This window comes from Cervus canadensis, chromosome 4 (assembly GCF_019320065.1).
Source record: "Cervus canadensis isolate Bull #8, Minnesota chromosome 4, ASM1932006v1, whole genome shotgun sequence".
Taxonomy (NCBI): Eukaryota; Metazoa; Chordata; class Mammalia; order Artiodactyla; family Cervidae; genus Cervus; species Cervus canadensis.
Window position 1 is genome coordinate 50,347,102 of NC_057389.1, and position 26,929 is coordinate 50,374,030.

The window sequence follows — 26,929 nt, forward strand, 5'->3', positions numbered from 1 at the left end:
TACACTTTACTTGATTAGTGATTTCTGGGTGTGGGAGTGGGGATCCTTGGATAGTTCCTGGCCAAGGAGGCTGATTTTGATTGTTCCGGCTTGGTCACATACTCCTATGTAGTCGGCACTGTGTGCAAAATCCTGGGATTGGCCACACCTGGTAACACACCGGCTCGGAGCCACCCGAACCACGTGGACTCTCAATGACTCAAAGAAAATCAGTTTGTGATTCCAGAAGAGGAGGCCATGGAGTCTAGGAAAAATAGGAGATAGCCATGGCACCATTCTCAAGCTGCAGGGCACAGTATCTGTGTGTAGATTGGGGCAGGTGGGGCAGGGGACCAGGGCATGGTAGTTCCTGGTGAATTTTGTGTGTGGTGATCACCCCCACCTTGGTTTGGCAGAGCAGTGTCTTCAGGACAGGAGCTCAGAGTGATGATAACCTTTAACACAGAACCTCAGAAACCACATCAGAAGTTCCTCTGTGCATATAAGGAGTTATTTCATTGTGACGTGCAAGGCTTCATGATTAACAAGCTTTTGCCCGCAATCCTGTTTTGTGGATTGAACTCAAGAAGGGTGAAACACCTCTCCCTGCTCATGATCGTGGCAGAATGGAGCTCTCCTTAGGATTAGCCTAGGTGTCAAGAGCAGGGTTAGTGCTTAAAATGAGCTCAGCCTGCAGAGTTCTAAAAGGGATGAAGAAGTTTTTTAAGTTAGTGCAGTTCACACTTGACTTTCACACCTCTGCAGGCTGGAGCTATTAGGGCTGAGTCACATCAACCAGGTGGGGAATGAGAACACTGACTAGGAAAAACAAGGTCCCTCTGGCTTCAGAGAACTTTCTGGTATCAACTTTACTACCATCAGGCTCTCACAAGGAGAAAGGAAATGAGCAGGAAATGGAATGAGGGGGCCACAGCAGCCTGCAGAAATGAGGTCGTGTCCTTAAGACAGGCATTCCTCAGAATGGAAAGAGGTCTAGATCCTGCCCTGTGCTCAGCGGACACTGAGAAGGGGACAGGATGCTTCCCAAGACCTGGACAACAGAGCCCACAAGACTTAACAAGATCCTGTCCCAGGAACCAGCTAGCCTGTGGCTGCTAGGCTGTTGTGAGTCAGAGAGATGACTGGAAGACCCCTTGATCCTCCCCGAGGCAGAAGTTGCCTCTAGCTGCAAGAGTTTAGAGCTGTTGGTTACCTTCCTGTCCTGGGTTCTGGGCTTGGAACATCCACCTGCTGCTTGGATATGTAGAATAGGACAGGACAAAGATGTTGGTGGGTAGGAAGACAGAGTGCTGAAAAAATAGGTGCCTGAACTGTCCATGGCCTTAAGATCATAGTGAAAGGCAAAATCCAGAGTCCTGGGGTGTGCTTCCTTAGGTAACTGCAGGAGGGGTCAGGTTCTCAGTTTCTACACATGTGGATTAGCTGGATTGTGCTGCAGCTCATAGTTCTAGGACATCATCTCTAACATTCCATGGTTCTGAAACATCATCTCTAACACCGCCTTGTCTCTGGTGAAGGACATTCCTCCCAGCAGGAAATGGAAATGCGAACAGGTGACTTTGGGAACCCACAGCCCTACCCCTTGGGAAAATGATTACACACACACACACACACACACACACACACACACACACACGGCTGACAAAGAAAGGACAGTGGCTTCCAGTGTACAGAAGACATTTTAATACATACAGGCACACTGACAGTGTGTATGCTACAGCTCAACAGAAGCACAGATTTCCCAGCAAAGGGTTACCCATTCACAACAGCACAGTTTGTAAACTGGGTTTGGGTTTTTAACAGTGTTAAATATCAGACACACTGAGATTGTAAGAAACGGTGATCACAGGCAGTCTCTAGGAAACAGATTTGTGTCGACAGAATGCAGGGACAACTGGATACTAAAACAATTCACTCTTTTTCATGCCTTTTCATTGAGCCCTTGAAGAATTATAAGCCTTAGCATTACTGCGTTAGCCGAAAGCAGCAGCGCTGGCCCCTGCTAGCTGTGTGACCCGCTCTTTCTCCCTAGTTATTTATTTATCCATCCAGGCTAGAAAAGCTATGATGATATAAAGTCTAGTTGTTTCTGGTTAAAACTTAACTATCAGAAGCAGACTAATTGCCAATTAATTAAGTTTCCCTCATTAACAGAGCAGTGTTCTGTGTTTTTTGACATTGATTTCTGCCCTAGCAGTGCCCTCAGGTAAGACCAGTGCTGCCCTTGGGGAATGAACCATTAGTAAAGCATTTCCTTCCATGGGGTTCAGGTCAAGGACAGGGTCACAGAGCCGCCCCATCCACCCACCTGTGGTCCCTGTATTTGCACTGGGGTGGGTGGGCCCCTCTGCAGTGCCAGTGTGTTAGAACCAGGATGCTCCTGGACTTCCAAACCTGCTCACACTTTTCAGATGTTCCACACAGGTAAGGGAGCTGTGAGGGAAAATAAGATGCCATAAAGGCCAGACAAAAGGATTTAAGACTCACCCTATTTTTTGTAATTTTTAAAAAAATTCTTAGCCCTGAGCCTTGACTGTGATAAACCTAGATATGTTTCACCCAGTAGGGTAGTCAGTTTTAGCCCAGGTTATGGAATGAAACCCAAGGATCTGATTTCAACAACTAGCAGTCATGGTAAGGACTTAGGAATCCTTTTATATTTGGGGAAACTTTTGTCCTAGTGCTCAAAATACCCAGCGGAGGTTCTTGGGATCAGTTGTTCTAAACTGATAGATGCAATGCTTTTCATTTTCTAACTTGAACTATGTTGCGGCTCTGTAACCTGATGAGGACTGGAAATCTGATCTTAACCTCTCAGGCTGTGCCCTCTAGTCATTGCATCCATGGTTCCTGAAAGCCCACAAAGGTGCTGCAGGCACAGAAGAAAGTCACTGGAAGTAAAAACTAGATATTCACCCTACAGAATACCTAGTTGTATTGAGTTCCTATTATTAACTGAGTAGACATGAAATGGCACAAATGATTAATGGGTCTCATCCCAACAGAGACCCTGCCAATCCCATTGCCCTTGGGTAAATCTTTCCCAAAGTCTTTCCATTGGGATGATAATAGACAAGGTCAGAGAAAGAGGGGGAGCCAGGTGACTGGAGAGATGAGTCCACGCACATCAGGGCTTGACTCCAAACAAATGAAAGATGGAAGTTGGTAAACATGCACGTGGCCCCTGACGCTCCTGGTTACCAATGAGAAGCAGAATCTGGTCACCTCCTTACAGATTCAGTCAACCCCCTCCTTGGGAAACTGGGCCATAATTTTTATGTGGGAGAAAAACTAGCACAGACAGATCATGTGGGGGAAACGTAGAGAAAAGGAATCAAACAGAACATAGGATCTGGCTTTTAATTCTTAACAGAAATGTGGTTACTCTTAAAGCAGAGAGGCCCCGTGTCCAGGTTTTCAAGGCCAGAAGTCCTGGGCCTGTCAGCTGAGGGAGGAGGAAACCGTCCGTGCTGCATTTACAGCTCAGCACTGCTTTTCTTCTCATGTTGAGTTGCCCAGAGTGACCTCCCTCCTGGAAAAGTCCTGTGTAGCAGCGTCTGTTACTTCTGCTTGCTTCGACCTGTCTGGTCTCCCCTGTTGACAACTTACTGCCGCCTTGATGAGCCCCACACGCTCCACAAGGAAGAACAAGGTTTTGATGAGCTGAGTGGCTAAGAGTTACAACAGACCCCCACCAACCCTGTTTATTCTTCACCCGGCTGCTTCTGGGAGTTGCCAAAAAACAGTTCTTCTGCAAAGATCTTCTGTGTATCTGGAGAGTAGAGTTACATCTCAACTTAGGCGAGTTAAACTTTGTATTTGGCAGATAAAGAAAATATTGTAGATAGGTGATTCGGCCTGCCGTTCTTTGCAGTAAGCACAAGTAGGTATTGCTGTTCCCTTAGTCAGTTTCCATGACCTTAGACCTCTCAGATGTGTGGGCATTCCACAGTTTAAAGTGTGAGTCTCATCTACCAAGCCATGAATAATCTGTTCAACATTTTAGTGCATCTGGTATTACCTTAAAATGAGACCCAAAAAAAGTGAATCAAAGATGACTCATTTCATTAGTGAAGGGCCTGGATGATATTGGGCTTCTCTAAGAAAAGATACTCACATATTAATGTATACTAAAGGGATTTTTCAAGGGTAAATTTTACTATCTTCCAAATTCACCTCACATTCTAACTTAGACTGTAACTCCCGTGTAAGATACAACTTCTGTGTACTATAAGTTGGACATGTTTTCAATGTGACAATGTTCTTTTCTAATCCTGTCTGGACCCAGGTCTCTGATAGTCTTAAGAGGTAACAGTTTCCAAGGAACATGCTTCTAGAAGAAGGCCAGGGGTGTGCTAAATATTTCAGAACTGGCTTGCTGGGAGGGGGGGAAAAAGCCCTATTTGTAGCATCTGCCAGTTTCCATGGTGTAAATATTTCCACCATCACCAACTTCAACTTCTCATTTTCACATCACCAAACAGGGCATTGGGGCATTTATGCCTATCAGCTCTTACTAAATGATACAAGCTGGTGTAGTGCTCAGGTCCAGCACACCACTGGAGGGCCCTCATCAGTATGTGTTACTTCTTATCTGGTCCCTCTCATTTCTTCCTGAATGAATTCCTTACTCCTCCTCGGGTGGGTTTGGGGATTCTGGCTTCCTTATGAAGTTTTCTAGCTCTCAAGGGCTTCACTCCATCAGCCACCGAAGTCCATTTGTCACAGTGTAATTAAGAGTGGAAAAATAAATCTACATCCAAATATTCCTTTTAAAGTAAAAATAGAGGCTATTAAGAATAACAGGATGTTGGCAGTTAAAAAGGCAGCGTAGAACTCATCTAGTACTAACTTCTCCTTTTAGATGAACAAACTGAAGCAGAGAAAGGGATTAAGTGACTTGCTCAAGGTCACACAATTGTGAAACTAGTTCCCAGGAACCCAGGGACTCTTCCCTGTGTCATGCTGCCTCCTTCCCAAGGCATTCATTCACATTTTCTAAGGTGTGTGAGGCGTGGAGAGGTGAGAATTATTGTCAGCTCTTCCTGATGTGGAAATGTCCCAAGAAGATGATGAGGACTTCACAGGTTGCTATTCTGACCATCCTCTCCTTGTGGGTCTTTGGTTTGTTCCAAGGCTTGATTTGCTTGTCTTTTATTAAAGTCCCTTTTGACTCTTAAAAGGAAGATATAAAGTAGGTTTAATCATTGAAGTGAGAAATAAAAGATTTAAACTTTTGAAATGATAGCATGAAGTCCAAAAATTTATAAAGAAGCATGAATCAGGTAACCTTATTAAAAATATCATTGATTTTAAATGTTGAACATCAACAGAGACCTCATGCTAAGCTAATTTATCTATTATAATTTTTGAAATCTCTTACAAGAAAAAAAGATTTATGAAATTTCTAGATTTTCTATTATGGGTATGCATCATTTTTGTAATTAGAATAAAAAAACGTTTAAAAATATATCAAGGCATTGCAAGTCAAATCTGACTGAAACAGTTCATCATTTGCTGGGCTGCTGTTCTTCCAGGAGTTACTCACTTTTCTCTGTTGAAAATTATGAACTCCTTTTGGACAGATTCAAGGTGTTCTTGAAGAAGGCATGTCTTCCGGGTGAACATTGGGGAAAAAATAGAGACATAGTTAGCAGAGGAATGGAGAGTCTCAAATAGCCAATAACTTACTGAGTGTCTGTTTAACTGAGTGGCCCAAATCAATTAAGACCAATGTGTCCTCAAAATAGATACTTTCTGAAAATTTGTAGCCAGAGTGAGACCACAGTCAGATTAACAGAGGAGCAAATAGGAAAGAAAGAGAATAAAGTACAGCAACTCTCTCCTCCCCACAATGAGGCAGCAAGGAAGAGAAGACCTGGGTTACAGTTTATGAGCTTGATGTCTTTCGGCCATTTAGCACAAGAAACCATGGCTTCAAGACAGGTGGGTTCAAGTCTGTAATAAAATCCTTCCAAAACACTTCTGATGAAAAATGTTCTTCTCGAAGGAAAAAATATTTTTGTTTTTAAATCTAGGAATTAGAAAATACTAAGTCCTCAAGTACTGGAGTTTTTATTTTTTCTTTCATGAACAAATATTTAATTGTTAGAAGAATAAACTATAAAAAGGAAGGTAGCTCACATGTGTGCATTAATATACGATACTTGTTTTTCCCTTTCTGACTTGCTTCACTCTGTTTGATGGTCTCTAGGTTCATCCATGTCTCTACAAATGACCCAGTTTCGTTCCTTTTTATGGCTGAGTAATATTCCATCATATATATGTACAACATCTTCAATCTATCCATTCATACAGCAGAAACTAACAACACTGTAAAGCAACTATACCCTAATTAAAAATAAATTATATGCTTTCAAAAAAAAGGAGAGGAAATTGCAGAGACGTGGCAAAGGAAGAAAAACAAAGGAGAGAAACAAGACTCTGTTACACCTCCCTCTTATCCTCAAACTGGGGGATTTGTGACCCTGAGGGTTTCCAGTATCAATCATGGGGAATACCTGTGATCTGATAGAGCTCCTTGGAGCAAGATTTTAGAAAAAAATACTTTAACATTAAAATATTATATTAAAGTATATAAACAAATGTTTAACATATTTATATAATACTTTATATATATTATACACATACATGTTTCTACATTTATATATTTACATTTTACAGACAATATATGTATAATATAAACATATAAGTAAATATATAAGCAAAAGCTATACAAAATTTAACATAAAGAATATTTAAAATGTTAACATTTTAAAATATGTTAACATTAAAAATCAAGATTATAATCAAATAAAATGCAGAAGTTTACTCAAGTTGTTTTTCTCTGTCATATATCTCTGCTTTATTTTTAAAAAGATGTAAAATGCACACTCAGAGATGAATTTGTGATACAGCATTGCAGATGCCATGAGTCCCAACCCTGGCCCTAAGGGCTCATGTGCAAAATGTTCTCTTTCCTCTGCTTTAACTGGAAAAATGTAAGAAAGGCAGCTCCATGGACAAGTGAAAAGGATAAACCAGAAAGAGTATGAGGGAAAAGAGTGGGGAACAATCAGAATGGAGGAATGAATGGGTCTTAGGTAATTGAGAAGAAAACTGCTGGTTAAAAATCTTGGGATGTGCTTCTTAGGGATGAGAGAGCAAACAATGATTAGACTAGGAAAAGTACAAATGGCATCAGAAATATCTGAAGGGTTTAGAGCAGGTGGAAATCTCAGGAGGCAGAAAAAGAGGATTTAGGTCATTAGCTTCCATGGCAGACAGACTGGTGTGCATCAGTGTTTTTGCTTCTTTACTTTGAGGTGGTTGGTGGGCAGAGAGGGTCAGTGGAGAACATCCATGAAGCAAAGAAACAACAGAGCGTCTACCATGAGCGTGAGCAGAGGCATATACCATGAGCCATGGAAAAGAATGCAGTGAGTGTTGGTGGGAATGCAAACTAGTACAGCCACTATGGAGAACAGTGTGGAGATTTCTTTAAAAAACTGGAAATAGAACTGCCATATGACCCAGCAATCCCACTTCTGGGCATACACACTGAGGAAACCAGATCTGAAAGAGACACGTGCACCCCAATGTTCATCGCAGCACTGTTTATAATAGCCAGGACATGGAAGCAACCTAGATGCCCATCAGCAGATGAATGGATAAGGAAGCTGTGGTACATATACACCATGGAATATTACTCAGCCATTAAAAAGAATTCATTTGAACCAGTCCTAATGAGATGGATGAAACTGGAGCCCCTTATACAGAGTGAAGTAAGCCAGAAAGATAAAGAACATTACAGCATACTAACACATATATATGGAATTTAGAAAGATGGTAACGATAACCCTATATGCAAAACAGAAAAAGAGACACAGAATACAGAACAGACTTTTGAACTCTGTGGGAGAATGTGAGGGTGGGATATTTCAAAAGAACAGCATGTATACTATCTATGGTGAAACAGATTACCAGCCCAGGTGGGATGCATGAGACAAGTGCTCGGGCCTGGTGCACTGGGAAGACCCAGAGGAATCGGGTGGAGAGAGAGGTGGGAGGGGGGATCGGGATGGGGAATACGTGTAAATCTATGGCTGATTCATATCAATGTATGACAAAACCCACTGAAAAAAAAAAAAGTGAACCAACAACAACAAAAAAAGAATGCAGTGAGAAGTCAGGAAGCAGAGTGGAAAAATAAAACATATAACAACAGCTCACTTTTTTTTTTAGGGTTAGCACTTTTAATTTTTTGTTCCTTTTTAAAAAGTTTTTTATTTTGTATTGGACTATAGTTGATTTACAATGTGTTAGTTTCAGGTATACAACAAAGTGATTCAGTTATACATGAATACATATAGCTATTCTCTTTTCAAATTCTTTTCCCATTTAGGTTGTTACAGAATATTGAGCAGAGTTCCCTGTGCTATACAGTAGATCCTTGTGGGTTACCTATTTTAAATATAGCAGTGTGTACATTGGAGAAGGAAATGGCAACCCACTCCAGTACTCTTGCCTGGAGAATCCCAGGGACAGAGGAGCCTGGTGGGCTGCCGGCTATGGGGTCGCACAGAGTCGGGCGTGACTGCCGTGACTTAGCAGCAGCAGCAGCAGCCGTGTGTACATGTCAGTCCTACACTCCCAGTTTATCCCTCTCCCATCCCCTTACCTTTCCCCTTTGGTAACCATAAGTTTATTTTCTAGGTCTGTGAGTCTATCTCTGGTTTGTAAATAAGTTCATTTGTATCATTTTTTTTAGATTCCACATATAAGTGGTATTACTTGATATTTATTCTTCTCTTTCTAACTTATTTCACTTAGTGTGATAATCTCCAGGTCCATCCATGTCACTGTAAATGGCATTACTTCATTCTTTTTAATGGCTGAGTAATATTCCATTGTATATATGTACCCCATCTTCTTTAACAGTGGCTACCATTTTGGCAGACATGTACTAATTGACTCAGAACAGTCTATGAAGTAGGTAACAATACTAAAACTCCATTTCATAAATGATGACGCTGAGACACAGGGAGAAAAGGAAAACAATAGTGCTTTTACACTAATCAGCCTAATTCTACAACTGCAGGTTGTAATCTCGACTGCATACCCGAATCACCCAAATAACTTAAAAAAATTCCAATGCCCTGCCACACCCTGAGATTCAGATGAATGAATAAACTAGCATGATGATAATGTAGTGAGCTGCTAAGATCGATCCTCACATTTTAAAATCCTTGAGTAGAAATAAAGTGCTACTTTGAGATTTGTCATCTTTCTGATCTTTCTTTGGGAGAAGACTGCTCATTGTTTTGAAGCACAATCCTTTTTGTTTTCAAACTGCTGCTATAACATTAGGAGAAACTAGAGCCAAATGGTGGCACAGGCAGCTCCAAACTGCCACCCCTCAGCAGAAAAAAAAAAAAAGCAGAAACTGTCAGGGCCCACACTGCCAAAACCCTGGAAAGCAATCAAAGGTTTACAGCAACCAAATGCCAAATCAAGAAAAAAGCAACTTAAAAATGGTCCTGGTGTTTAAGGAAATCTCTATCAAAATGTTAGCTGAACACAAGCCAAAATAAGAAAGACTGCATTGATGATGCATGACAAGGGATAGTCTTTGTAAACACAGTTGGTAAATGTCACTCAGAAGTACAAGGGTCGCCTTCAACAATCAAATACCAGCAAATCCTAGAGAAGGGAGGAGAGAGTCCAATTTCTGGAGTTACCACATTATAATTTTCAAATGTCATTTTTTTACAATAAATCACAATGTATAAAAAGAAACAGGTAGGTATGACCCACTCAGAGAAACCAAATAAATTGGCATAAGTCATCCCTGAGGAAGCCCAAACACTGGACTTACTTGAGAGACTTTAAACAACTCTGTTAAATATGCTCGGGCTTCCCAGGTAGCCCTGGTGGTAAAGAGTCTGCCTGCCAATGCAGGAGATGGAAGACATGTGTGTTTGATCCCTGGGTCGGGAAGATCCACTGGAGGAGGAAATGGCAACCCACTTCAGTATTCTTTCCCAGAAAATCCCATGGACAGAGGAGCCTGGTAGGCTACAGTCCATGCGGCTGCAAAGAGCTGGACACGACTGAATGACTGAGCCCACAAAATATGTTCAAAGAGTCTAAGGAAGCCACATATCAGGCTACAAGACAGATCTCAATAAGTTTAAAAAGATAAACATCATACAAAATTTTCCCTAGCCACAATGAAGTGAAGCTATAAATCAATAATAGAAGGAAAACTGGAAAATCCACAAATACGTGAAAATTAAACAACACATTCTTAAGCAACCTGTGTGTCAAAAAATAAACCACAAGAAGAATTAAGAAATACTTTGAGATGAATAAAAACAAAAATACAACAGGCTAAAAAGCATGGGATGCAGAAGAAATAAATCAACAACCTAACTTTATACCTTGAGGAACTAGAAAAAGAAGAGCAAACTAAAAGCAGAAAAAAGGAAACAATAAAGATCAGAGCAGAGATAAATGAAACAGAGGATAGAAAGACAATAGAATCAGTGATATTGAAAGTTGGTTCTTTGAAAAGATATCAAAACTGAGAAATGTTTAGTTTTATTTACAGCAACCAAATGTTTAGTTTAGTTTTACAATAATAAAGTAAAAAAACAGAAAAAAAATACACATAACTAAAATCATAAATGAAAGTGGAGACATTACTTCCAACCTTACAGAAATAAGAATACTGTGAATAAGTGTACACCTACAAATTAGAACATCTAAATGAAATGGACAAATTCTTAGAAACACAAATTACCTAATCTGACTCAAGAAGAAACAAAATCTCAGCAGATGTTTTACAGGAGTAATCTACAAGTGAGAATAATCAAAAACTTTACAACAAAGAAAAGTCCAAGACCAGATGTTTTCAAAGGTAAATTCTAAATACTTAAAGAAGAATTAACACCAATCTTTCTCAAATTCTTCCAAAAAATACAAGAAGAGGAAAGGTTTTCTAACTTACTCTATGAGGCCAGCATCACTCTGATACAAAAATAAAGACATTATTAGGAAAAAAATTACAAACTAATATCCCCTGTGAATATAGATGCAAAATCTTAAACAACATACAGCAAATAGTCCAATAGCATATTAAAAAATTACACATTGTGACCAAGTATGATTTATTCCTGGAGTACAAAAATGGTTTAACATAAGAAATGTAGTCAATGTAATACTTCACAGTAACTGAAAACACACACACACACACAATGTCTCAACTGACCCAGAAAAGGCATTTGAAAAAATCAAAACCCTTCATGATAAAAACACTCAAAAAACTAGGAATAGAACCGAACTTTACTCACCATGAGTAAAGGCATTGACAAAAACCCCACAGCTGGCATAATACTCAATGGTAAAAGGCTAAAGTCTTTCCTCTTAAGATCAGAAAAAGTAAGATAGGTGTTAGCTCTTCTCTAAATTTTTGGTAGAATTCAGCTGTGAAGCCATCTGGTCCTGAGCTTTTGTTTGCTGGAAGATTTTTGATTACAGTTTCGATTTCCTTGCTTGTGATGGGTCTGTTAAGATCTATTTCTTCCTGGTTCAGTTTTGGAAAGTTATACTTTTCTAAGAATTTGTCCATTTCATCCAAGTTGTCCATTTTATTGGCATAGAGCTGCTGGTAGTAGTCTCTTATGATCCTTTGTATTTCAGTGTTGTCTGTTGTGATCTCTCCATTTTCATTTCTAATTTTGTTAATTTGGTTCTTCTCCCTTTGTTTCTTAATGAGTCTTGCTAATGGTTTGTCAATTTTGTTTATTTTTTCAAAAAACCAGCTTTTAGCTTTGTTGATTTTTGCTATGGTCTCTTTAGTTTCTTTTGCATTTATTTCTGCCCTAATTTTAAGATTTCTTTCCTTCTGCTAACCCTGGGGTTCTTCATTTCTTCCTTCTCTAATTGCTTTAGGTGTAGAGTTAGGTTATTTATTTGGCTTTTTTCTTGTTTCTTGATGTAAGCCTGTAATGCTATGAACCTTCCCCTTAGCACTGCTTTTACAGTGTCCCATAGCTTTGGGGTTGTTGTGTTTTCATTTTCATTCATTTCTATACATATTTTGATTTCTTTTTTGATTTCTTCTATGATTTGTTGGTTATTCAGAAGCGTGTAATTTAGCCTCCATATGTTTGAATTTTTAACAATTTTTTTCCTATAATTGAGATCTAATCTTACTGCAGTGTGGTCAGAAAAGATGACTGGAATGATTTCAATTTTTTTTAATTTTCCAAGACCAGATTTATGGCCCAGGATGTGATCTATTCTGGAGAAGGTTCCGTGTGCACTTGACAAAAAGGTGAAGTTGATTGTTTTCGGGTGAAATGTCCTATAGATATCAATTAGGTCTAGCTGGTCCATTGTGTTATTTAAGGTTTGTGTTTCCTTGTTAATTTTCTGTTTAGTTGATCTATCCATAGTTGTGAGTGGGGTATTAAAGTCTCCCACTATTATTGTGTTACTATTAATTTCCTCTTTCATACTCGTTAGCGTTTGCTGTACATATTGAGGTGCTCCTGTGTTGGGTGCATATATATTTATAATTGTTATATCTTCTTCTTGGATTGATCCTTTGATCATTATGTAGTGTCCTTCTTTGTCTCTTTTCACATCCTTTATTTGCAAGTCTATTGTATCTGATATGAGTATTGCGACTCCTGCTTTCTTTTTGTCTCTGTTTGCGTCAAATATTTTTTTCCAGCCCTTCACTTTTAGTCTGTATGTGTCTCTTGTTTTGAGGTGGGTTTCTTATAGACAGCATATATAGGGGTCTTGTTTTTGTATCCATTCAGCCAATCTTTGTCTTTTGGTTGGGGCATTCAACCCATTTACATTTAGGGTAATTATTGATAGGTGTGGTCCCATTGCCATTTACTTTGTTGTTTTGGGTTCACGTTTATACAACCTTTCTGTATTTCCTGTCTAGAGAAGATCCTTTAGCGTTTGTTGAAGAGCTGGTTTGGTGGTGCTGAATTCTCTCAGCTTTTGCTTATCTGTAAAGCTTTTGAATTCTCCTTCATATCTGAATGAGATCCTTGCTGGGTACAGTAATCTAGGTTGTAGGTTATTCTCTTTCATTACTTTCAGTATGTCCTGCCATTCCCTTCTGGCCTGGAGGGTTTCTATTGATAGATCAGCTGTTATCCTTATGGGAATCCCTTTGTGTGTTATTTGTTGTTTCTCCCTTGCTGCTTTTAATATTTGTTCTTTGTGTTTGATCTTTGTTAATTTGATTAATATGTGTCTTGGGGTGTTTTGCCTTGGGTTTATCCTGTTTGGGACTCTCTGGGTTTCTTGGACTTGGGTGGCTATTTCCTTCCCCATTTTAGGGAAGTTTTCAGCTATTATCTCCTTGAGTATTTTCTCATGGCCTTTCTTTTTGTCTTCTTCTTCTGGGACTCCTATGATTCGAATGTTGGGGCGTTTCACATTGTTCCAGAGGTCCCTGAGGTTGTCCTCATTTCTTTTGATTCTTTTTTCTTTTTTCCTCTCTGCTTCATTTATTTCCACCATTTTATCTTCTACCTCACTTATCCTATTTTCTGTCTCCATTATTCTACTCTTGGTTCCCTCCAGAGTGTTTTTGATCTGATTCATTGCATTATTCATTTTTAATTGACTCTTTTTTATTTCTTCTAGGTCTTTATTAAACATTTCTTGCATCTTTTCAATCTTTGTCTCCAGGCTATTTATTTGTAACTCCATTTTGTTTTCAAGATTTTGGATCATTTTTATTATCATTATTCTAAATTCTTTTTCAGGTAGACTCCCTATCTCCTCCTCTTTTGTTTGACTTGGTGGGCATTTTTCATGTTCCTTTACCTGTTGGGTATTTCTTTGCCTTTTCATCTTGTTTAGATTGCTGTGTCTGCAGTGGGCTTTCTGTATTCTGGAGGTCTGTGGTTCCTTTTTATTGTGGAGGTTTTACCCATTGGGTGGGGTTAGACGATTGGCTTGTCAAGGTTTCCTGGTTAGGGAAGCTTGAGTCGGTGTTCTGGTACGTGGAACTTGATTTCTTCTCTTTGGAGAGCAATGGAGTGCCCAGTAATGAGTTTTGAGCTGGAAATTTAGAGAAGAGCTAACACCTATCTTACTCAAACTCTTCCAGAAAATTGCAGATGAAGGTAAACTTCCAAACTCATTCTATGAGGCCACCATCACCCTAATTCCAAAACCAGACAAAGATGCCACAAAAAAAGAAAACTACAGGCCAATATCACTGATGAACATAGATGCAAAAATCCTTAACAAAATTCTAGCAAACAGAATCCAACAACATATTAAAAAAATCATACACCATGACCAAGTGGGCTTTATCCCAGGAATGCAAGGATTCTTTAATATCCGCAAATCAATCAATGTAATACACCACATTAACAAATTGAAAGATAAAAACCATATGATTATCTCAATAGATGCAGAGAAAGCCTTTGACAAAATTCAACACTCATTTATGATTAAAACTCTCCAGAAAGCAAGAATAGAAGGAACATACCTCAACATAATAAAAGCTATATATGACAAACCCACAGCAAGCATCACCCTCAATGGTGAAAAATTGAAAGCATTTCCCCTGAAATCAGGAACAAGACAAGGGTGCCCACTCTCACCACTACTGTTCAACATAGTGTTGGAAGTTTTGGCCACAGCAATCAGAGCAGAAGAAGAAGTAAAAGGAATCCAGATAGGAAAAGAAGAAGTGAAACTCTTGCTGTTTGCAGATGACATGATCCTCTACATAGAAAACCCTAAAGACTCTTCCAGAAAATTACTAGAGCTAATCAATGAATATAGTGAAGTTGCAGGATATAAAATTAACACACAGAAATCCCTTGCATTCCTATATACTAACAACGAAAAACAGAAAGAGAAATTAAGGAAACAATACCATTCACCATTGCAACAAAAAGAATAAAATACTTAGGAGTATATCTACCTAAAGAAACAAAAGACCTATACATAGAAAACTATAAAACACTGATGAAAGAAATCAAAGAGGACACAAACAGATGGAGAACCATACCGTGTTCATGGATTGGAAGAATCAATATTGTCAAAATGGCTATTCTACCCAAAGCAATCTATAGATTCAATGCAATCCCTATCAAGCTACCAACGGTATTTTTCACAGAACTAGAACAAATAATTTCACAATTTGTATAGAAATACAAAAAAACCTCGAATAGCCAAAATAATCTTGAGAAAGAAGAATGGAACTGGAGGAATCAACCTGCCTGACTTCAGACTCTACTACAAAGCCACAGTCATCAAGACAGTATGGTACTGGCACAAAGACAGAAATATAGATCAATGGAACAGAATAGAAAGCCCAGAGATAAATCCACGAACCTATGGACACCTTATCTTTGACAAAGGAGGCAAGGATATACAATGGAAAAAAGACAACCTCTTTAACAAGTGGTGCTGGGAAAACTGGTCAACCACTTGTAAAAGAATGAAACTAGAACACTTTCTAACACCATACACAAAAATAAACTCAAAATGGATTAAAGATCTAAATGTAAGACCAGAAACTATAAAACTCCTAGAGGAGAACATAGGCAAAACACTCTCCGACATAAATCACAGCAAGATCCTCTATGACCCACCTCCCAGAATATTGGAAATAAAAGCAAAACTAAACAAATGGGACCTAATGAAACTTAAAAGCTTTTGCACTACAAAGGAAACTATAAGTAAGGTGAAAAGACAGCCCTCAGATTGGGAGAAAATAATAGCAAATGAAGAAACAGACAAAGGATTAATCTCAAAAATATACAAGCAACTCCTGCAGCTCAATTCCAGAAAAATAAATGACCCAATCAAAAAATGGGCCAAAGAACTAAACAGACATTTCTCCAAAGAAGACATACAGATGGCTAACAAACACATGAAAAGATGCTCAACATCACTCATTATCAGAGAAATGCAAATCAAAACCACAATGAGGTACCATTACACGCCAGTCAGGATGGCTGCTATCCAAAAGTCTACAAGCAATAAATGCTGGAGAGGGTGTGGAGAAAAGGGAACCCTCTTACACTGTTGGTGGGAATGCAAACTAGTACAGCCGCTATGGAAAACAGTGTGGAGATTTCTTAAAAAACTGGAAATAGAACTGCCATATGACCCAGCAATCCCACTTCTGGGCATACACACTGAGGAAACCAGATCTGAAAGAGACACGTGCCCAATGTTCATCGCAGCACTGTTTATAATAGCCAGGACATGGAAGCAACCTAGATGCCCATCAGCAGATGAATGGATAAGGAAGCTGTGGTACATATCACCATGGAATATTACTCAGCCATCAAAAAGAACTCATTTGAATCAGTTCTAATGAGATGGATGAAACTGGAGCCCATTATACAGAGTGAAATAAGCCAGAAAGATAAAGAACATTACAGCATACTAACACATATATATGGAATTTAGAAAGATGGTAACAGTAACCCTATATGCAAAACAGAAAAAGAGACACAGAAGTACAGAACAGACTTTTGAACTCTGTGGGAGAAGGTGAGGGTGGGATGTTTCAAAAGAACAGCATGTATATTATCTATGGTGAAACAGATCACCAGCCCAGGTGGGATGCATGAGACAAGTGCTCGGGCCTGGTGCACTGGGAAGACCCAGAGGGACTGGGTAGAAAGGGAGGTGGGAGGGGGGATCGGGATGGGGAATACATGTAAATCCATGGCTGATTCATGTCAATGTATGACAAACCCCACTGAAATGTTGTGAAGTAATTAGCCTCCAACTATTAAAAAATAAATAAATAAATAAATAAAAATAAAATAAAATTAGATCGCCGATCTAAAATCAATCAAAAAAAAAAAAAGAAAAGAAAAAGAACAAAGATACCTGCTTTCACCATTGCTATTCAACATTATGTTGGAACTTCTAGCCAGAGCAACCAGGCAGGAAAAAACAATAAACAAATCCAAACTGGAAAGGAAGAACTAAAAGTATCTCAATATACAGATGACATAATCCTATATATTAACATAGAAAACTACAGAGTATCCATCAAGAAGCTACTAGAGCTCATAAATGAATTCAATTGCAGTGTACAGATTAATTCAGAAAAATCACTTATGTTTCTACACAGCAGTAATTAATCATCTAGGAAGAAATTAAGAAAAAATTCTATTTCCATGTCTCCAAAAGCATAAAAGACCTAGAAATAAGTTTAACCAAGGAGGTGAATGATTTGTACTCTGATGAGTACAAACACTGCTGAAACAAATTAAAGAAAAACCAGTGGTTTGGGGAGTATTGAAAAATTTTGGATAGACAGTGGTAGGGGGTACACAATATTCCAAATGCACTTAATAAACTGTACACTTCATAATTAAAATGGAAAATTTTCCTATACATGTTTTACCATAATAAAAAGGTTATAAACAAGACAAGCAAAAAGACTGTAAAGAGAATGTAAACTTTGATTAACAATGTAAAGGCCTCTCTTTATCATGAGCAAAACCACCTCTTAGCAAATGATTCTGAGATTGACATGATACCTGGGAAAAAGAAGAAATTGCTTTTCCTTCTCCTTGGCATTAGGAAATGTCAGAGGTTCTGTACTGTGGGTGAGTGGCTCATAGCCTTTCCCATGGGAGGTGTGGGAGTTTGCCCTGCAACCTGGTGACTGGACACAGGTTAGGTCTAGGACAAGAGGGGATCACAGGAAGATGTCCTGTGGATGCAGCTTGACCTTGTAATTCTAAGAACAGCAATAACCAGTCTTCATGGTTCAGTTTTAGATTTTTCTTCTTTTAATGTGTTGATCAGACACTGGTTGAGCCTCTAATACATGCACTCTTGGGGTACCATGAAGACAATGTGGCTAAGACTGACACCTGGTCTTTGCACAGGAGAAGCCTTATTTTAGTGGGACAGAAAAAGACACACAAATAAGCATAAATAAAAAATTTATAAACTATGGGTTCAATCCATGGGTTGGGAAGATCCCATGGAGGAGGGCATGGCAACCCACTCCAGGATTCTTGCCTGGAGAATCCCATGGACAGAAGAGTCTGGCGGGCTATCGTCCAGGGCGTCCCAAGAGTCGGACATGACTGAGCAACTAAACACACAAGTGCAAGGTCATAAAGGAGTTAAAAATAGGGGCTGGGAAAGAGGGTACCTCACCTTTGATTAGGAGGCATTTGGGGCATAAAGAGGAGAGGAAGCCCTCTAAGTGAAGGTCCAAGAGGAGAACATTCCAGGAAAAGGGAAGAGCAAGGGCCAGACACTAGCAGGACCTATGCATCTTGAGGGTTTTGAGTGAGGTCAAGAATGGCATGGTACAAGGATGGGGAGGAAGGTAGACACATCATTTAGAGCAGGGAAGGCGTGGCAAGTTACTCACAAATTGCTGTTATCTCTAAAACTTGAAAAAACTTATAATTAAGGTGATGTCTTATACTTGGATACATTTGGAGGTCTCTTAACAGAGGAGCCTACACAGGCAGCTCTCTGGGGGAAAAGGAATGCGCGTGCCAGGAGAAGCCAGCTGGTTATGATATGAAGAGCAACAGATCATTAGGAGGAAGATGGGTAAAGTGAAAAGCAGCAAGCAAGATGGGTTTGTGGTACAGCAAAGCATTCCTTGGAGAGCCCTAGGAAACACTTAAAGACGGGAATCTGCTCAGAGGCCAGTTCCGTGGACAAACAGGATGTGGACTTTGGTTAACTGACCATTAAAGGGCACAGTATGCCCTGAGGACTAGAGAAATTAAGAACATTGAGAATGGTTGCTTGTTTTCAGAGCCATTTTAACCACAAGATTATGCAATCTCTGAGAACAGGGATGTCAGTGAATGCAGGAATTATATCTTATTCATATCTCTTTCCAGTGTTTAGCACAGAATGAGGCAGATAATAGGGATTCAATAAAAATAGCCTAAGCAAATGGATACAGAGGGATGGAAGAATGGATGACCATTAGTTGAGTGTGTAGGGAGGTGGGTGGATGATTGAGTGGATGAATGGATGATCATTGTTGTTGTTTAGCTGGTAAATTCTGTCTGACTCTTTGGCGACCCTACGGACTATAGCTCACCAGGCTCCTCTGTCCATGGGATTTCCGGGCAAAAATACTGGAGTGTGTTGTCATTTCCTTCTACAAAGGATCTTTCCATTGGCAGGTAGATTCTTTACCACTGAGCCACCAGGGAAGCCCATGGATGATCATTAGCGGCAAGGTGAATATTTAATGCTTCACCATCATTATTACACACAAAACCACTGTGTAAAATCCTATTGAGCCCCTGTAAGTTACTTTTCTGAAATCTGACCTCTAAACTCTGACAGAGGATAATGTAGTTGGTTACAAAATTAATTTGATTCAGCCTGAAATCCAGCAATGATGCTCAACCATATAATTCCATCTTTTCTGTGACTAGACACTCCCTACTTGGCTAGCCCTGACATCAGGAGATTCTGCTTCTAGCAAAGACCAGACATGCCCCTCCAGGACTGGCTGCTCCCAGTGATTCCTCAAAAGAATAGGGCTCAAAACAGCTGAGAAACAACTTAGTGACTAAACAACATTTCCCATCATTTTAAGGTTGGTAACCTGACCTAGGCTTTGCCAATTAGATTCCCTTCCAGGAGATCACAACATTTGAATTGAGAGTTAGGAGAAAGCACTAGGGAATCAAGTTAATTGCAGAGACCTGGGTAGGACATTCAAATGTAAAAGATTGCTGCTGGGACGCCCAGGGCTTCGCTTTCCGAAGCTGGAGTGTTCAGCTCCTTCTCACAGTCACGAAACTGCCAGTTCCTGTGGGAAGCTCACCCACTGGAAGCTTTCCAACAAATGGCAGCAGCCATGAAGATTCCCACGACCCTAAGTGTGAGGGGACTGTTTACCTGAGAGGAATTGCATTTCCTCATCTCCTTCTCCTTCTTGGCCAGACGCTTCTTTTTCTTGTGAAGAGGCTTGGACTCCAAAATCATTTCTTCGAGTTCAAAGGTGGGGTCACAATTCAGCCTGCCTTTCTGCAAGGAAGACAGGTTGACTGATTCCTTACATTCCTGTCTAAAAATAAACCGGACTGAATAAGGAGAATAAAGCTCAGTCCTGCACGAACAGTCCAAGAATAATGAGCTGGGATTTCCATGCAAAGTTTCAGGTAATTTATCGCCAGCCTTGTTTTTCATGTTCTTTTTGTATTTTGTTTATTTTGCTAAACTCCCAAGGGGCCTTCCAGGAATTAGAAAGGAAATCCTATTATAATTATCTTTCTAAAGTTTGCCCTTTGGGGTTATGTTTCTCAAAGTAGGTTCAGTGGTAGATCAGAATCACCCTAAGTTGATCCCTAGTTCCCCAACCAGACTTCCAGATCAGTGTTTCTGAACACCAGGCCAGGAAATTGCATGTGTAACAAGCTCCCCAGATGATTCGGGTTCACAATTAAACCAGAGAAGCACGCACACAAGGTCTCTGGAGGCAGCGCTGAAGGGATGGCGCGTGAAAGAGTAGAAACTACGGGAAAGGTGCCTAGATCTCCAAGGCCTCATGTGTCAGCCAAGAAGTGGTCCCTGCTGGACCCCAGGTAGGCCAGGTAGGACCCCACCTCCTGCTGCTCCAGAAGGTGGCATTCCCCCATCCCAGAATTACACCCCATTGCCTTCTGGTGCCTCTTGCTTTGTACCCCACCCACCCATCTGCTGTTTGTATATGAAGGATCACAACCCCACAGGCCCATAGCAGGTGTCTGCCTGGGCTTAAGAACAGAAAACTCTGAATTGTTTCTGCAGGCTCCTTTAAGAGATGATTATTCTGCCAGTCTGCCTGCAACTGAGTGTGTAGAATCAGACTGTGGGGAGACAGGGGTTAGAGGTCTCACTTGGCTCCTTGGCTGGGGCTCAGTAGATGCAGGAAGCCACAGATGTTTTTTGGCTAGGTGGGACTTATTTCCCTTTGCTTATTAGTCACTGAGAATATGGTTCCCAGTGTAGAACCATCAGTGAAAGTGAAGTCGCTCAGTCGTGTAGGTCTCTGTGACCCCATGGACTGTAGCCTACCAGGCTGTTCTGGCCATGGGATTTTTCCAGGCAAGGGTACTGGAGTGGGTTGCCATTTCCTTCTCCAGGGGACTTCCCAACCCAGGGATCGAACCCAGGTCTCCCACATCGCAGGCAGATGCTTTACCATCTGGGTCACCAGCGAAGTCCAAACTACCAGAGGAAGAGGAATGAATGGTAAAAACAAATACCCAACCCAAAAAGCTTTCACTCCTTTGACTCACAAAACTCCTTGGATACAAATGCCTACATCTTTGGAATCAGAGAAAACATTTTAAATTGGCAGATTCCTGGAAAAGACTATTTGTAGGGTTAGGACTTTTTTCCACTAAAAGTAAGCCACAAAAAAGTAGTTAGGAGCTAGAACTCCCAACACTGACCTAGACTGGAATCCCAGCTTAGCCACCTGCTAGCCATGTGATCCTTGTCAGCCAACTTACCCTGTGTGTGCCTTGGTTTTCTCATATGTAAAACAGGAACATTGACTGTCTTACAACACTGGTGTGGTTATCTGATGAGACCATGTATGTATCTGGCACACAGAAGAATATGCAATGAATGAGAGCTATTAAGGGTTTATTAGGATTGACTCACGTTAGGAACAAATCCTGGAATGAGCCTCTTCTGCAGAACTGCATCCCAGTTCATATCATTCATATATGGGAAGTTTTGAATATCAGACAAATGGGAAAATCGGTGGTCCGGATTCAGTTCAAGTAGCTGCCAATGGAATACAAACACCAAGATCATGAACAAGGTCAAAACTTGGGGAGCAAAAAATCATAAAGATTCCCTATAAATATTTTCAGGAATAGGATTGAAGGAAACAAGTAGTATTTTCCTTCCTTAGTCCCATAAATAAATAATATAGATAATAATGAGTGGTCAGAATTAATTGTAAGTTGGTCATGTGGTGAGTGAAAACAGCTTGTCCTCCTGAGTCAGACATGTTTGACTCCTGATTCCGTAACTGATTGATGATGGGCAAGTTTGTTCTCTAAACCTCAGTTTACCCATCTGTAAAAAAGGGATAGTAACCTATTTTGTTAGGTTTAGCTATGACTAAACATGGCCATGTTCAAATAAGGCCATGTTTAAAGTGACTAAGAAATCTGTTCTTGAGTGGAAAAATGTACACTGATTTTAACACATGAAATTCATTTCACACTAAAAATTTTAGCAATGTTTATAACTAATCAATATATACTGGGAGTGACACAGATAAGATGTCATTAAGATTACTGCAACAGTTCTGGGTTTTGTCAACTGAGATTAAAGATTTTGTTTCCTTACTCAAACCACCCTAGAATCAATATCATTACGGTCCTGTGGTTTGGATGGGAAGGAGCAGTTCCACTTGAGGATGGGCCTGAAGGTGATCACTGTGGGTCATCAGGGTGCAATTCTGGGGTGAGAAGGCTGTCTTGGAACTAAGGAAAATTTGCTTATGGAAAATGACCTCTGCCCCTATTCTGTATTTTTGACATCGCCAACAGCAGTATCCCTATTGGAAAACAGAACACCTGACCCAGAGACAAGAGACATAGGTTTTGAAGTCTTAGTCCACAAAGCTCTTTTCCTTGACTAGCTACAACCTGTGCAGTTTTCTCTCTTCAGAAAAAAGGCAAGTTCATCCTCTTGGGCTCCTCATTTTTCTTTCACATAATACACATGATTGAGATTCTGCCTCAATTTTCCTTAGTCTTCCTGGTGAACATGGGTACATTGAAAAATCTGATGAAAATCATTGGACCTCATTAGTTCAAATTCCAAATTTTACCACTTGTCAGGCTGTGTGTTAGGTGCTGCGGACACCATGGTGAACAAATCAGATGTGGTCCTTCCCTTGTGCAGCTTGAGAGTAACAGCATTAACCCAAAAGTCACACATGTGCAATGTGTAATTTCAAATTGTGAAAAATATGATGAAGGAAAGTTCATGCTTGTGTGAGCTGACAATAGAGGGAGGCTCCCTGAAGAAGAGAGATTTGAGCTGAGATCTAATGCTGTGTTTCTCAAACTATGCAGAAGGGCTAGATATTTCTCTTTGGTTTAATTTCCAACCCACTGAAACCAATATGTGGTGTTACTGTGTGTGGCTAGTATGGAACTCCACACCATGTGCAACTGGTGATTTGAGCATGACGTCACCACATAGGCTGGTACCCTGTTCAGTGAGAGGAGTCCACTGACCATGTGCTTTGAGGGATCAGCAGCATCAAACTGCTATACAAGTTTTTGTTTTTGTTTTTTAACACTTCTCTCAATTTCTATGTTTTGTTATGGACCCGGTGGGGAGTAATTAATGTACTTGGACCACTTAGTGAATCACATTGAGTAGTAATAATCTAAAGAAGGGAGCCAGAAGAACTGGGGGTGGGAGCAGTGTTCTAGGCAGTGAGACGAGCATGTGCAAAGGCCTGGGGGAGAGACTGGTATGTGAGGGTGAGGTCGGGGAGGGGAAAGAGAAGGGAAAGGAAGCACAAGGCAGTTTGTGTCATCAAACAGGGGACGAAAGTCTAAAATAAGACTCGAGGGGTGGTTAGAACCTTTACACCAAACAAATTATTTTGATCTTTATCATAAGAACAATAGGAAAACAATGACCTGTGCTTTGAACAGGTCCCTGTGGGGCAAAGCAGAGAGCAGAATGGAGTGTGTAAAAATGTACAGGGCAATCTAACCTTGATGGCAGTGGGACTGGGAAGAAGATAGCAGGGGAGAGGGAGAGAAGTGTCAGCTTCAAAAGGTATTTAAAAGGTCAAATAACAGAACGTGGTGATGGAGTGGATATGAGGATGATGAGTGATTTCCAGTTCTGCCTTGTATAAGTGGGTGGATGGAGAGGCCAGTGACTGAGTGAGGGAACGCTGGAGAAAGTCCAGGAAATACAGAGTTCAAGAATTCCATTTGGGGCACATGGAATTTGAAATGTCTTTTGAGACATTCAAGAGGACATGTGTGCATTGCCTTATTAACAAAGCCAGGTATTTGAAATCTGTTAGCTGCAAAACCCACTCCAGAAATGTATATTATTATGACGGCCTCCAGTATCATAACCATTTTTTTGTTTTGATGTGGACTGTTTTTTTTTAAGTCGTCATTGAATTTGTTACAATATTGCTTTTATTCTTTATGTTTTGGTTTTTTGGTGGTAAGGCATGTGGGATCTTAGTTCCCTGGCCAAAGCTTGAACTCCCAACCCCTGCATTGGAAGGCAAAGTCTTAACAACACTGGACCTCCAGGGAAGTCCCTGTAACTTAACCTTCCAACCAGATCGCCTGCTTCTTTTTATCACTTCCTTTTGTCCTGCATTCATCCTTACCTTTTTAAGAAGGGATACCATCTCCTGTGACCAGGCAGAAGGGTAAGTCACTAGTGCTGTCTCAAACATGTGTGCAATTTCCTTGCTGGAAGTACTGGAGCGAATATGATACGGTCTCTTAAAAGAGAGAAGTGAGAGTCTTCATTTTTATAGGGTAAAAGGAAAAACATTGCTTTGTAAATGTTTCCAAGCTAAATTTTCAACCAATGAAATATCAGTAGGATCTTCTAATCCCTTCCAGCTGATTGTTTTGTTGCCATATGCAGATATAGTACATGGTTGCCACATTTCCTGCTTTTTAAAAAGATACAGAAAGACTACAGTTTCTCAGGAAACCTCCAAGTTCTTAAAAGCTGGTAATCCCTCTGGGTAAAAGAAACTTTTTTGTGGGCTAAATCCACCTCTGAGATGTCAATTTGGAACTGTCTTATAAGGTTAATTTAGAGAAGTATTTACCTAAAATACTGAACAGTGTGTAGAGTTAGCAGCTCAGTCATGTCAGACTCTGCGACCCCGTGGACTGTAGCCCGCCAGGCCCCTCTGTCCGTGGAATTTGCCAGGCAAGAATACTGGAGTGGGTTGTCATTCCCTTCTCCTGGGAATCTTTCCAACCCAGGGATCAAACCTGGGTCTTCTGCTTTGCAGGTGGGTTCTTTACTCTCTGAGCCACCAGAGAAGCCAAGTGCTCAGTAAATAGAAGTTTTAAAAATTATTATTTAAGTGCTGATTATAAAGAGATTCAGAGTTTTACCAGGCACACACCTCTTTTTAATTCTTTGAATCATAAGGACAAAGTTCAGGTTGGAAGGTTACACAGAAGACTTCAACCTCTCCTCCAAATGCAATGAGCTGCTAGTTCTGTGGAGTTGGGTGGAGAATTTTATGATGAGGCAAAAGTATTTTTAGTTTCAAGAGAGCCAGCCTCTGCTATAATTTTAACTTGGGGGAAAGAGGGAAAGAAATGAAAGGAAGTAATTTGTTAGTAATTTTCACAGATGTCCACTAGAGGGCAGCCTTTACCAATGCTGATTTCTTTGTTTCATAAAGGATTCGCCCTGGGATTCTCTCTGTGAAGTGAGCTACTTAAAGCTAGGGGCTGCTGCTGCTAAGTCGCTGCAGTCCTGTCCGACTCTGTGCGACCCCATGGACAGCAGCCCACCAGGCTCCTCCATCCACAGGATTCTCTAGGCAAGAATACTGGAGTGGGTTGCCATTTCCATACCATATTTGCATTTTTTGCCCTTGGGACCTAGCACCTAGTAAGTGCTCATTATATGTTTGTTGGATGAACAAGATTTTCACATTAGATTAACCAACAATAGGACAGTAACTGTGACTGTGTACATTTATCATGTGCCTGGGTCTTTCAAGGCACAATGACCATGGACTGATAAATTGGGAGAAATGAAAGAGTTTAATTTTTCCTTGTTGATATCAGTATTTGAGGTATATGAAGTATATGAAGGTCATATAATGTAATTAAGTGTTTAAGCTTTGAAGGCAAAAGGATTTGAGTGCTAAACTGAGCCAGTCAATTTTAGTTTCTATTCCTTCTGTAAAATGAACCACTTTAGAGGATTGTTGGGAAAATTAAATGACATGATACATGTAAAGTTCTCAATAGAGTGACTGATATATATTAGACACAATACAGGAGAGATGTTATTATTATTGAAATAAAGGTAAAAAGAATGGTGGAGATATTGAGTTGGACAAAAGGTTCATTCAGGTTTTTCCAAACAATCTCATAGAAAAACCTGAGTGAACTTTTTGGCCAACCCAATAAATGTAGATCATGAATAGGAAGATGAGTCAGCAATAAAGGTGATGTGAAGGAAGTCTTAATTCTAAACATGTCATGTCAACACCTGTTACCCAGGGAACCAGGAAGTGCTAGGTCTGACTCCCTAAAAGAGAGCTTGGCCAAACTTTATTTTTTTTTTACGTGAGGTTTAAAAACACTGCCACATACTTTCTTCCCTTAAGACTGAATAAATGACCATAATTAATTCATCTGTTTCAGTAATGACAGAGTGGAAATAACCTTGTAACTCAGTACCAGAAAAAGAGTGTACCTTATCAACATCATCAATGTTTATTGACTGTTTGCAAGCCGAGGGCTCTGTGGGTCACTACCTGTGACTCACTGCATGTTTACCATTAAGAGCTAGGGCAAGTTGACACATTCAAGCTTCTGGGGTTATATGAGTGTGTGTGTATGTTTTCTTTTTTTAAGTTTTCTTCTTCAGTCCACTGATATTTCTAAACCTAATTCTGAGACATCTAAAATTCACAAAATGCTTTGATAAACTAACAAATTAACTGACAAGTGCTATAAGCAAATGGTTTAAGATTATGCTGCATTTTTTCTTTTATTTTAGAAGGCCATAGGACTGAATTCAATATATATATATTTTTAAATCCTCATGGTCTGTCCACTTATTCCAAATAGTCCAATTGCCTTTGTCTTATACAATAACCTATTTTTCTAGTTCTAAATTTTAAAATCCACATTAAGCCATCAAC

At 40.0% G+C, this 26,929-nt stretch overlaps 1 protein-coding gene across 2 annotated transcripts in view; it reads right to left on the bottom strand.

Annotated features, from left to right (window-relative positions):
- Window positions 1–4,636: 4,636 nt before the first annotated feature.
- STK32A (serine/threonine kinase 32A) overlaps window positions 4,637–26,929 on the bottom strand; it is a 137,657-nt gene continuing 115,364 nt past the window's right edge. For both annotated transcript variants that reach the window (XM_043465070.1, XM_043465069.1), the window contains exons 9-13: window positions 24,404–24,520; window positions 21,673–21,798; window positions 19,921–20,049; window positions 5,549–5,613; window positions 4,637–5,175 (exon numbers count right to left, since the gene is read on the bottom strand). In XM_043465070.1, the coding sequence (XP_043321005.1) occupies window positions 5,082–5,175; window positions 5,549–5,613; window positions 19,921–20,049; window positions 21,673–21,798; window positions 24,404–24,520 (531 nt within the window). In that variant the 3' untranslated portion in view covers window positions 4,637–5,081. The remainder of the gene's footprint in view (window positions 5,176–5,548; window positions 5,614–19,920; window positions 20,050–21,672; window positions 21,799–24,403; window positions 24,521–26,929) is intronic.